This window comes from Lutra lutra, chromosome 3 (assembly GCF_902655055.1).
Source record: "Lutra lutra chromosome 3, mLutLut1.2, whole genome shotgun sequence".
NCBI lineage: Eukaryota > Metazoa > Chordata > Mammalia > Carnivora > Mustelidae > Lutra > Lutra lutra.
This window is the reverse complement of record NC_062280.1, coordinates 94,424,677-94,438,838: the sequence shown is the minus strand read 5'-3', so window position 1 is coordinate 94,438,838 and position 14,162 is coordinate 94,424,677. Positions and strand designations below refer to the sequence as shown.

General features: G+C 36.5%; 1 protein-coding gene across 1 annotated transcript in view; it reads left to right on the top strand.

Moving 5' to 3' along the window:
- The window catches only part of THSD7B (thrombospondin type 1 domain containing 7B), a 742,649-nt gene that overhangs the window by 684,989 nt on the left and 43,498 nt on the right, over positions 1–14,162 (top strand). The window contains exon 17 of the mRNA XM_047722487.1: positions 13,441–13,582. Coding sequence (XP_047578443.1) covers positions 13,441–13,582 — 142 coding nt within the window. The remainder of the gene's footprint in view (positions 1–13,440; positions 13,583–14,162) is intronic.

Here is a 14,162-nt window from a genome sequence, read left to right as displayed (position 1 = left end):
TTCTTTTGATGCCCCTTTTGTAACCACAATGTGCTAAAATAGGTTCTTGAAATCTCTAACTTTCTATATAGGCTGGTTTTGACATAGCAACATCCAGATTATGAAACAGTGTACTTGGAAGATTTCAACCACCCATATAATGTAGAATGGGGCATGAAGACTACTTAGCTACTATCATAAGTCTTCTTGATATTGAATTAATATTGGTGAAACAGTATTTATAGAGTAGGTATATAAAGGTAATATGTGATGCCATTCTTGATATCTAAGAAGATAACAGAAGGGGATTCTGATTTCTGTTCTTTGTATTATACTGTATATATACTATATATATATGTTCTTTGTATTATACTATGTGGACTATGACAGGGTGTTGACATTATTGGAAGCTCAATTTACTAATCTATAAAAGTGAGGATAATTATTCTTTAGAATTTCAAAAATGATTTTAATTGGGATTACAAGTACATCAAAAGTTAATAATGTTGACAATTTTAAGACAGAGTTGGAGCCCAGATTTACTTGTAATATTTCCAGTTGCTCACAGCTTTCTGCAAGTAAGTATGAGTTTTCTCTAGGAAGTATGAAGAGAGTAACTAACTTAACTTTTTAAGATGGTGAAATATAAAATTTAATTTTTTGAAATGACTAAATTGCTTTCTTTGATCTATGTGAGAACTTTCTTTACTGTCAATGATATTTCATTGTTATGATGGCTATTATTAAAACTTTAGTATCAGACTACTGTGTTAATGGTTCTGAACTCAGGTTTGTGATCTATATTCCATTTCACTTGTGATTTCGATTTCATCCCAAATGTAGGTTTCATATCCAAGTAGAAAAGGCCAGGTTTTCACCTTGAATTTTAAACATGTGTTTACAGTATGTGAAGGTTACCCTACAACACCTTCTTTATATCATTTCAATCACCCAAGTTGGTAAAATGGAAAAAAAAAAAAGTGAAAATATATTTACTCCTATGGTACACTACATACAGCACTTATTGCCAGGGACACTCTCAATACAATGGCATGTCTGATCAGCTATAGTGGAAAGTCTCTTGGTGGCTTTTGTACACACTTCAGATTTTTTAAATTTATGTGGTGTTCTCCAAATCTTAATGCCCTTTCCATTTTGGTTACAATATTCATATCACCTTGAAAAGTATCTGGGGGTGTGCCTGGATGGATCTTTTGGTTAAGCATCTGCTTTCAGCTCAGGTCGTGATCTCAGGGTCTTGGGATTGAGCCCCACATCAGGCTCCCTGCTCAGCAGGGTGTCTGCTTCTCCATCTCCCTCTGTGCTCTCTCTCAAATTAATAAATTAAAAAATCTTTAAAAGAAAGAAAAGTATCTGTGAGTAATTATAAGTGAATTATATTTTCTTAAAGGATATAATGTGTTTGGCTAGATTAGCTTTATCCTGTTTCACTAGTATTCCTTAGTTCTTCATATTTATCTGTAGGGTTTTGAAGTTTTAAATGGTACACTTACTGTGTGGCAGTAATAGAAAAAAATGGTAATTCTGAAATGACATATATAAATAGTATGGGTGTTTTTACATTCAAATTATCTTATAACTGCAGATCTTATAGAGACCAAATTCCCACCCCTAGTTTTTTTTTCCCCTTGTTTCAGAAGACCCTCAGATAAAATAGACCTTCTCAATTTGGTTGCATGTCTTATTTTCTAGATGGTAAATTCCATGTTGAAAGGCATATGTTAGGTACACAGCTGTGTTGAGTAAACATTTGCAGGAAATAGGTTTGAAATTTATGAACAACCTAGATACATTTGTATTCTCTTTCCTTCCTGTCTCTCTTTTTATCATTGGCACTTTGAGAAAGTTATTCAACCTGAATAAATCAGGAAAATTAAAATAATCATGCACAACTCAGAAGTTATAGTAAGGATTAATACATATAAGTTATTTAGCACAGTGTCTAGCACATAAATACAAAACTAAATTGCAAATAGTGTGTATTAGACCAATATTAAGTGCCACCTATGTGATGAATTCTATGTTAGACCTTGGGATATAATGATGAAGAGCCCTTGTCCTCAGGGAATATACAGTTAATGAGGAATGCAGAAAATTTCTAATCAATTTCAAGAGTAGTGGGTGTTAAAAGAAAAGGCAAAGGAGGTCGTGTTAGTGTATATTGGCACATTTCCTAACACCTGGGAAGATCCCTGAAGTTTTCCAGGCAGAAAATATACGTACGGAAATCTTAGAGATGAGTAAGGGTTAGATAGGCAGAGTAGATGATGGAGGAAAGGGAAAAAAAGATGAAAGAAAAGATTCAGTGTGAGCAAGAGCCGAGAGCAATGTTGGCAACTGGAAAGAGCAAGCCCAGGTCAGCTTCCCATGTGGGTGCCCTTTATGTTATTAGCTCCCTCTATGGAACTTAATAGCACTCTTCTTCTGGCAGATGAAGTGGTTCTGGCCAACCAATGATCAGATTCTCCTGAGAGGAAAGGGGCCCAAGGATCTTTGATGGAAGGGGAAAGGCAAAAGTAGAGACAGACACATTCTAGGTGGAGTGTTTAGCCCCTTTTCTTTGGTTGGTTGGACTGGGAATGGAGGAAGGACAGAAACATTAAAACAGTATCACAGAATTGAGTCTTTTTTAATCTCCTGAGTTCTGAAGAGTGGCCCAGCACTACTGCCCTGCTTGCAGACACCACACTCTATGCTGAGGTTCTCCTTGCTGACAGCATCCTTGGGGGGCCCATCACACACCAGGAATCGCATTGCACTTTTTTGCTTAGGTTGGTTTGGCTTTTTATTTGGTTCTTGGATGGTTGGGGCTTAGAATGAAGAAAGATAAGTAAGATCACATGGAAATAAGGAAAGAGAAAAAGAAAGAAGAAAAGGAATGGTAGAGCGATGACGTTGAGATTGAGTTTGTGTGACCTCAATTCAAATGGCATTTGTCACCTAGGGATCCTCCAGGTGGCATATAGTTAGTTATGACTATATGCTTCCTTGTTTCTTCATTAGCATCTCCTAAATATTGGTGTGCCAGTACCACTTATAATTCTCTTATTGACAAAAAGCTTCAAAATAATTTCACATTTATAGAAAAGTCACACCATCAGTTTTTAGGTTTGCCACAAATACTTTATCTTTCCCTGCCCTGTACATACAGGTACCACTTTCTCCACATGGACACACACACACACATATGAAAAAATAATGGTATACGTGTGCATATATACACACTCTTTTCTGGGCAACCTGCATATGTTGAAGGCATCATGCCCTTTACTCTCTTAATATTGACTATTCAGGGGCCGCCTGGGTGGCTCAGTCAAATATCTGACCCTTGATTTTGGCTCAGGTCATGATTTCATGGTTGTGAGATGGAGCCCACTTGACTCTCTCTCTCTCCCTAATATATATGTATATTATATATGTGTGTATGTGTGTGTGTGTGTGTGTGTGTATACGCATATATATTTTTTACATATATAAATTGACCATTCAGTATGCATTTCCCAAGTATAGGATATTCTTTAACATAATCACAGCATAGTTAACAAATTTAGGAAATATATCACCGACAATACTTGAAGCTAATCTGTGGACCGTATCTCCAAGTCCTCAATGGTCCCAGTAATGTCTTTTCTAACAGTTTTAGTCTGTTGTTTACAGTATCCAGACCATATTGCACTTAATGGTTGCATATTTTTGGTCTCTTCAGTCTCTTTCTTTCATGACTTTGACGTTTTTTAAAAATGCAGGCCATTATTTTGGACTGTGTTTGGTTATTCTTCTTTCTTCATTCCCAAGCTTCAATAATAATGTAAGCAGGTGACACCATTTATAAGATGTAAATGGTGATTGGGTAGGCCATACATTGTTCATTTGTTCCAGGGACTCTGATTGGATTATGAATTTGTACCTTTACTACTCCTTAGTCATAAAATACCAACCAGAAGGACTATATGGGGATGTCCCTAACTATTATAAAATCTTCATCCAAACATCTTAGCCAAGCAAAAATCTCCAGATATTTATGTGTCATCCTAACTTCCTCCTAGCTGTAGGCCAGGAAAGCTTTACCAGGAACATTATTTCATGTTGATGATATGATAGCTTTTGCCCCTGCTCTTGTCAGTTTCATTACACTGAGACATGTGGCACTCCTCTTTCCAATTAACTCTCTAAATACGATGCACCAGCCCCTAGAATTTGAGCATCTTTCGTGAACTATGTTCTCCTCAAAGGCAGGCAGCTAGGTTATTCATCGTCCTATCCGTAACTTGACTCTCCCACTCTCCAGCCTGTGACTTTTCTTGCTTTTTGGTTAGTTTCTAACCCATAGTTCCTTGTGTCTATTCTCTCTCTCCTTTTCCATCTCTAATTACCATTGTCCAGACTAAATTCTTCCCAGGTTAAAACAAATAGCAGTCACAGTAACCAAGTCACGATTCAGCTCTCTGATACATTGTTCTACCCACTGTCCCCACCTCAACGTACTCCTCAAGTACCACTACTATACGAGTAGAATAGTTGAAGATACTGAAGACCAAATTAGCCCTCCCCAAGTCAAATCCTGGCTTGAGCACATACTATGAAATTGTTATATCCTTTGAACTTCAATTTCATCATCTGTAAAAACAAAGGTATTAGAAGTATGCCTAGATCAGCAGGAGGTTGAAGGGCTTCGTGTAATAATCCCCACATAATGTCCACCATAGTACTTGGCATATGTTCGTACTCTAAAATGTTACCTGTTGGTATTTTGGGTTCAAGACAGCACCCAGAATATGGTTTCAGTCTCCACTGGTTATTATCCATTTAATGCCCCAAAAGACAAACAGAAGCTGTAAGACTATTCTGCTATATATAGGGTTATATGTCTTTTTGGACCTCTCAGATCTGGGTTAAAGTATAGAAGAAACAGAGCCCATCACTGTAGGACCTAGGAATCCAACCTCTGCCCCTTCTGACTGAACAGTAACTTTAGTTTATGGTACTTTAATTTCTCATCAGGTTTGCTATGATGTCATAGTAAATATTCCTTTTTGCATGCAACTCTTTACCTATGCAAAATATATCATTAAGAGTTAACCACACTTGCAAATCTACAACTCTAAGAATTCAAAATGCTTACATTCATTAATTTCATTAAACTCACTAAGTATCCCAAAGCCACTTTAGTAGACAGAGGTTTGAAATATATACTAACATTTCCTTTATTTTGAAGATGAAAAATATCAGGGGTTCCTACTGATGACCTATAGGAGTTCATTTAAATTCTACATTAACTCTATATCTCCTTTTTTCTATACTAAGAATACACTTTTTCAAGGACACTGGAGATAAAAGAAAGAAAATATATAATAATTACACATTTGCTTTGTTCCATGTAACACAGAAAACATTCTCAGAAGTATAATACTTCTAGGACCAACATGAGTACCTTAAAATGTCAGTATTTTTTTCCATAGGCTTATATTATATATTTGAATTTTATCTATTTCTTCATGTAAATCCTACATGTAAATTTGGCTTACCACAAGTCCTTTTGGACGTATAAAACTCTGTGTCCAATAAATTCCTAAGAAAGGATTCCTAGAAATCTCATTCCTTGAGTTCTTACATATTGTCAACAGTTTATGCATGGTCTTTTAGTTGAAAGCTTTGTTGGACATAAAATTCATGGGATCATGTTTGTTTCTTTGTATATCTTTATAATAACTGCAGTTTTTTATGGTATGAAGTTTCTTGTCTTAAAATCATATGCATGTGGCATCTGTTTTGACTTACTTTTCTATTTGTTAGTTTTTCTCAAACACTTTTATCTCTTGTTAAATGTTTAATTCCTTCTTTTCCATTTTTTATTTTTCTTGAGCAAAAACAATTGGTTTTTTATTCTTGTATTTCTCCTAGTTTTATCTTCATTTCTCAAAATATTTCTTTTATTTCTACTTACTGAGTTCTATCACTAAAAGTCTGTTTTTCTAATTATTATGTTTTTTCATATCTTGTGCCATTTTCTAAATTCTGATTTGTTCACTTTGAAATAGTGGTTTTCATCTGCTTTTCATGCATGTCTTCCTACTATACTTTCTTATCTATGGGTATCCTATTTTGACCTTTACTATCTTTTTTCATAATACTGTTACTTGGGATTTGAATTTGATATTTTTTTTGCTTTTTGTTGTTGTTGTTTTTGGGGCAGGGGAGGGTGAGAGAAACAGGAGGAGGGGCAGAGGGAGAGGGAGAATCTTAAGCAGGCTCCATGCCCAACGCAGAGCCTCAAAAGTGGGTTGCATCACCAACTGAGCCCCCAGGTGCCCTGTTTTTTGGAGTGAGGTCAAATTTTGTGAACTTTTAGGAGGGAGCTGTGATTGAGGATTGTTTTTCCTAATTTCATTTTCATGGTCCAGGGCTCGTTCATTCTTTCCCTCTTTTTGTTTTGTTTTTAGTGTTGAGAACTACAACAGCTTACTTTGTGAGATTTACTGGATCCTGTGTCCTTCCCCCTTCATTTACTGGTCCTTTCTTTTCCTTCAGTGCTAGTTTCCCTGTTTTTCTCAATTTGGAAACTCCTCCCACCTATTTCTCTTCAGTGCAGGAAACTGTCCCGAAAAGGACTTTTGGCTTGTTGATGTTACAAGTTCATTGGACTCATACTGTATCAACACCCAAAACCACTCCATGGACCCCCTTATAGTCACCTGCTTTTAGAGTATACAAAATCCTCCTGTGTTCAAGTTTAATTTTCCATTTTGGTGTTTTTGGGTATGTCCGATGCCTCTTTTTTACTTTCCGCTTATTGGATACAGATGTCATATCGGTGCTGCAACTTCAGTCATTGGTCTCCCTATTCATAGTTTGTTTATGGGGATAACTCATCACTTAATTTTACTAAAGCATATTATCCGTGTGTTTCTGTCTTTGCTCTTCCTATTGGAGCGTGATATGCAAAGAACTTTTTTTTTTTCATTTCTGTAACCATCTTCTCAGAATTCTTGAGAATATTCTTAAGCATAAGAGACATGAGTAACAATTCTTCAGGTCCAGATTTTTCTCCTATAGAGGTCTAGTAATCCCTTATCAACCTTTGAGAATCAGGGTTTCATTTTTTAAATTTTTATTTTAATCCCAGTATAATTAACATAGAGTGTTATATCAGTTTCAAGTCTACAAGATACTGATTCAACAACTCTACACATTACTTTGTGCTCATCACAGAAACAAAGTAAAAGTAAACTACAAAACAAAAGTAAAAGCCTACACCAAAATAAAAAGCTTTTGCATATTTACTAAAAGCAGTAAAATACAAAGAGAACCTACTGAATGGGAGAAGATATTTGCAAATGATATATCTGATAGGGGCTAATAATCAAAATATATAAAGGACAACTCAACACCAAAAATACAAATAATAAAATTTAAAGATGGACACAGTTTTTTTCATGTGTCTCTTAGGCATTTGTACGTCTTTTTGAGAGAAGTATCTATTCATGTCTTCTGCCCATTTTTTGACTATTTTATTAGTTTTTAGAGTGTTGAGTTTGAGAAGTTCTTTATAGATCTTGGATATCAGCCCTTTATCTGTAATGTCATTTGCAAATATCTTCTGCCATTCTGTGGGCTGCCTCTTAGTTTTGTTGACTACTTCCTTTGCTGTGCAGAAGATTTTTATTTTGATGAAGTCCCCAAAGTTCATTTTTGCTTTTGTTTCATTCGCCTTTAGAGACATATCTTGAAAGAATACTATGGCCAATGTCAAAGAGCTAACTGCCTATGTTCTCCTCTAGGATTTTGATGGATCTTGTCTCACATTAAGGTATTTCATCCGTTCTGAGTTTATCTTTGTGTTTGGTGTAAGGGAATGGTCCATTTTCATTCTTCTATATGTAGCTGTCCACATTTCCCAGCACCAGTTATTGAAGAGACTGTCTTTTTTCCATTGGATAATTTTTCCTGATTTGTCAATGATTAGTTGACCATAGAACTGAGGGTCCATTTCTGGAGTCTCTGCTCTGTTCCATTGGTCTATGTGTCTGTTTTTGTGCCAATACGATGCTGTCTTGGTGATCATAGCTTTGTATTATATTTGTATTATAGCTTAAATGCAGGCAAGGTGATCCCTCCAGCTTTGTTTTTGTTTTTCATCATTGCCTTGGCAATTTGGGGTCTTTTATGAAAAAGTGTTCAACATCACTAACCGTCAGAGAAATACAAATCATAACCACAGTGATATACCACCTTACACCAGTTAGAATTGCAAAAATTAACAAAACATGAAACAAATGTCAGTGGGGATGTGGGGAAAGGGGAACAAGTTGCAAGTTGGTACAGGCATTCTGGAAAACAGTATGGATGTTCCTCAAGATATTAAGAATAGAGCTACCCTATGACCCAGCAGTTGCACTTACTGGGTATTTACCCCAAAGATACAGACATAGTGAAAAGAAGGGGCACATATACCCCAATAGCCAAACTATGGAAGGAGCCTAGATGCCCTTCGGCAGATGAATGGATTAAGAAGATGTGGTACATATACACAATGAAATATTATTCCATCCCAACCATCAGAAATGGTGACTACCCACCATTTGCATCAACATGAATGGAAGTGAAGGGGATTATGTTAAGTAAGTCAAACAGAGATAGACAATTATCATATGATTTCACTCATATGTGGAACACAAGCAATAGCACAGAGGACCATAGGGGAAGAGAGGAAAATCCAAAGGGGGAGAAATCATAGAGGGAGATGAACCATGAGAAACTATGGACCTTGAAAAACAATCTGGGGATTTCAGAGGGGAGAAGAGTGGTGGGAGGTGGTAACAAGGTGATGGGTATTGAGGAGGGCACATGCTGTGATGAGCACTGGGTGTTATACTTAACCAATGAATCACTGAACACTGCATCAAGGACTAATTATGTACTTTACAGTGACTAACTGAACATAATAAAAAAATAAAATGCAAAATCAAAAGAACAGACCCAAGACATAAACATTTTTCTAAAGAAGACATACAAATGGCCAATAGACACATAAAAATATGCTCAACATCACTAAGCATGAGGGAGATGCAAATCAAAACCACAATGCAGTATTACTTCACACCTGTCAGAATGGCTAGAATCAAAAACACAAACAAGTGTTGGCAAGGATATGGAAAAAGAGAGTCAGAATTTAATTTTATTAAAAATTTTCTTACAAAGCACTGTGATGGTATCTTGCAAATCTTTTTTAACACCATTTTTCCAAATAAGAAAAGTCAACGGCATTATATATCCATACTTGCCTCATGAGAGATGTGGAGAAAAATAGTCTTCTGGCTTCTCTCAGTGGGACTAATCAACGAAATGAAGGAGAAACTATCTCAGAATGATCAAATAAATTCTCTAACAACAAAAAGTATGCAATTTCTGTATCTTGTGGGAGTTGACAAGGCCAGACCTTGAAATTATGCTGATCTCCAGACAGGAAGCTTGCTGAGTGACTAAAATGCACATATACCTGGGTTTATGTGCGGTTTTATTAAATGGTGTTTGTTAGTAGCTAAGTATTAGAAAAATATCAAATTATACATTCATATAAGGGTTTCTTTAAAATATCTAGATTAACTGTCATCCTTTATCTGGGTAAATAAAAACTCATTTGTTGATAATTTTATTAAGTTAATGATCGATGCTATTATTTTGTGAATTATCATCTAGAATTTATAGAAAATGTGTGAGAATTAGAAAAAATATTACATTCTCTTTTTATCAGATATACAGATATATGGGGGAATCCTTACATTTTGGCAATATGATCATAGTCCAGGGTTGACCATTTGTCTACTAATGATAGCTTAGAAATATCATCTTATTGCCTCAGAAGAACCAAATTATCCCACATAGCAAGTATTTATTATTTACATTCTTTATGCCAAACTTGGAACAAGTGTCCCAGAAAATTAAGACATGGACTCTCTTCAAATAGCCCGTGGGAAAGAATGCACACACATTGATACATGTATAAATGCAATGGGAAATGTGGACTAAATGATGATATTCCATTTTTATGGGTGCAAGGGAGTCACTGAAGGTTCTCAGGTGGGATATCTGATTTAATTTTGACAGTTGAATATGAATATTCAGGTTAGGTCCAAGGGTAAAGGCCCTATTGTTGGAGAGAACAAAAGGTATGAAAGCACAATGTCTTAAGAAAGGACTGAACTTTAAGTGCTGGTTTTCAAAGGTAATAAGTTAGAAAATCTAGTCTCATAAAGGGGGCTTATTTACCAAAGACTAACTGGTTCTTATTGGTCATCTCTTTCACTAGCAAATAAACTTTTGCTAATATAACCTTGATCTTTACACTAAAATTGATCCAAAGTTGACTTTGGGTTAGTTATCCACATAACACTTTCTCACTTCATTTAGGAAATTGACAATATGTCTTTATATAAATACCCTAGAGGAGAGGAGATCCAGGTTTGTATTTGAGGAGTCTTGATCCAATAAAGAAATCATCCAGACATAAGCCTCCTTTACCATTCTTTTTTATTTAGCTTCACTCCCTTCTTCCTTGTGACCAAGTCATTATTTTATGAACTTCCTATAAACTGCCAATAGAAAGAAATAAGGAGAAAACACTAACCTACCCATCACTTGTTAGCAGTTGCTAGGGCATTTTTTTAAAAAAGTGGAACATAAAAATATTGCCTAAGATTAGATTGGATTGTGTTTGTGGACTCCAGTCATCCACACTTTCCCCTGTCTATTTCTGTGGATAGAAAATTTGTAGAAGAGTTAGCTGCAATGTTGGTTTTCAATATATTTATTTCTAGAAAGTAATTACCAAGGTCTACATGATTGTGAATGATTATGCTCAACTGAATATTTTTAAAATATTTATTAGAGAGAGAAAGAGAGCACAAGCCAGAGCAGGGTGGGGGGGCACAGGGAGAGGGAGAAGCAGACTCCCTGGTGAGCAGGGAGCCTGACGCAGGACTTGATCCCAGGACTCTGGGATCATGACCCAAGCCAAAGGCAGATGCTTAACTGACTGAACCACCCAGGTGCCCTCAACTGAATATTTTAAAACCACATCCAACAGAATTAGAGACTAATAGACTATGAGGTCTAAGGGAGGAAATGCCCAAATCTCATCAGGTTACATTCATGACCTCTTTTCACTCAGGTTTAGATGAGGAGCTAAGATTTAGACTACATAAGTAAATTGTTCAAGGTGACATAATGATTTGATGTGTGCATGTGTTATTTTCTTTTTGCTTTATTTGGTGGCTTAGACTAAGCAGGTACATAAATCCTAACATTTATTCATTTGGTTCCAACATAAATTGATTTTTTTTTTTTTAAGTAGAAAATCAGTAGAACACTAATCAGGGATATCTACCTAGATACCTTCATTTTTCTTTCATTGGCAAATCATTTAAGTTCTTACTCCTTCTTATGAGAACAAACAATCAAACTAATTGGTGAACTAATAATAAATTATTGGTAAGGATTTAGCATGGGATTCATTTGCAGATAAATTAACTATAATTACCAGGTTTCACTGGCCCATCTAAAGACAATTTGATACCATTAAAATGTAAAATTAGTTTACGAATATTGACAGATTATCCAACTATAAAGTCACATGCATAAAAAATGTGTTTCCGGGCACCTGGGTGGCTCAGTGGGTTAAAGCCTCTGCTTTCGGCTCAGGTCATGATCCTGGTCCTGGGATTGAGCCCGGAATCAGGCTCTCTGCTCAGCAGGGAGCCTGCTTCCTCCTCTTTCTCTGCCTGCCTCTCTACCTACTTGTGATTTCTGTCAAATAAATAAATAAAATATTTTTTTAAAAATGTGTTTCAGTGGCTCTTCTAAACACTTAAAATTAGTGGAAAAATTTGTGGCATTTTTTACATATTTCAGTGCAATCCAATATTATCATTTTGATTAACAACCAAGATCCAGTTAACAGGTTGTGTTCTTGCTATAATATCTGAAAACTAAAAGGAATAAAAATAAATAAAATATCCCAATATAGAAATTATTACTTTAGTGACCTTAATTCAGAGGCTTTTATTTCTCCTGTGGTTTAAGTATCTATTGCCTCTTAGATTTGGGGTCTGGAATTGTGTTGTTATGACCTACTTAATGGTATTTAGTGAACAATTACTATGTAAAATACATACCAATATTTTTAGAGATTGACATGGGAAGTAGAAACCATGATCTATCATTGCCCTCAAAGAGTTTATAAAGAAAGGAAGGAGCCAGGGTAATAAAGAAAGAATGGCAATATCATAAGGGCAGGTGCAGCGTTTAAGTATATGTGTATGTGTTCAGAAACAAATCCTATACAGTAATTCCTGAGCACGGGTAGAGAGTTGCTCAGGAAGGAAGAGAAAAATTTGTCTTTATTAAAAGAAGGAGTGTCGGGATGCCTGGGTGGCTCAGACGGTTAAGCCACTGCCTTCAACTCAGGTCATGATCCCAGGGTCCTGGGATCAAGTCCTGCATCAGGCTCCTTGCTCATCGGGGAGCCTGCTTCTCTTTCTGCCTCTGCCTGCCACTTTGCCTGCTTGTGCTCACTCACTCTCTTTCTGACTAAATAAATAAATAAAATCTTTTTTTTTTTTTTTAAGGAGTGTCAATAAAGCCTTTATTAGAGTTCTGAAGGGGGAGGTGGGAGGGTAGGATTTAGGACAATTGAAAGATTATTCCAGTAGGGGGAACTTGAAGGTTCACCATGGGTAGAGCAGCTGGATGAAATGTGGCAGACAGGTTTACCCGGCTCAAGGGAATTATGTGAACTGAAGCTAGAAGAGGACCCATGGGCAAAGTGATAGTTGCAGGAGGTCTTTGAAGTTCACATTTATACATTTGTTTTGTGGAAAGGTCAGTATGACGGGCAGGGGCTCATCCCCTGTGGGTCAGAGGGCCCCCCCAAATAAGAGGAAGTTCTGGCATATTGGCAATAATGATTTTATAATTCTCTTTATATACCTGTTTTGGGGTTTTAAAAATGATTTTCTCATTAAATTTTCTGTGTAGTTTTCTGTTGGGCTAGACTCTCTGAGGGCAAAGGGACTTGGTCTTCCTTTTTTCATTCATTTAAACATTCAAAATGCACTTATCTCTTGCTATGTGCCAGGCTATTTGAGAGCATAGAAAGTGTTAAATTGATGAAAGTAGTGTCTGTGTGCCTAATTCTACATGGAAGATAGAAAAGTAGCCATCACTATGACATAGAAAAAGAAAGAGCTGTCAGGTGGGAAAAACAAAAAACAATTTATAGTGAATCACTAAATGGTTTTAGTTTCTAAATATTATGTTTAACACCTCAGTTGTCTCTTCTCTGTAGCTGTTATACATGTGGCTACACATACACAGGTAATCATATATAATTTGCCAGCTAACTCTGGGTCCATTCTAACTCTGCCTGCCCTTTGATTTTCACAGTCCTGTGATCCTCACTCAACACAGAGAAGAACCCGCCATCTGCTAAGACCCTCACTGAATTCAAGGACATGTGCTGAAGACTCACAGGTGCGCCCTTGCCTCCTCAATGAAAATTGCTTCCAGTTCCAGTACAATCTAACAGGTACAGTTGAAATCCACAGCAATGCCATTTCCCCTGAACAATGACACATTGACTAATGGGAGAATGTGTGTGTGTGTGTGTGTGTGTGTATTCATTATTGGGATTAAGGTCTGACAGTAGAGTGTGAGAACATATTGCATGAAAGGCTGAGGATTTGCCATTTCCAGTGTCCCTTCACAAAAGAAATGCCCACTCTTGGCATGTAGATTCAGCAAAGCCACCTGGAATCTATGAATTTCAAGATGCTTAGAAAGAATTGGTAAAGTTTCAGAATAGAGCTGAATTAAGCCATGATAAACCAAAACAAGAAAAATATGCAGCAGAGGATAATTTACCATTTAGGGAGGAAAGTAGTCATGCTCTCATAGAATTTAGCTCTTCTATGGCCTTTATTATTTCAAGAAGTTCAAGCTTATGTACTTCGCTCTCTGGGTCTCAATGAGGACAAATGGTAGACCTGAGTGGACAGGGATGTTTAGGAGGGACTGGGAATCCCATCCCCCCTCATTATTCAGCCACTGCTCAGGTATGGGCACCACAGTGCCTAATACCACAGTCTGTTTAGTTACCTTGGTTTGCT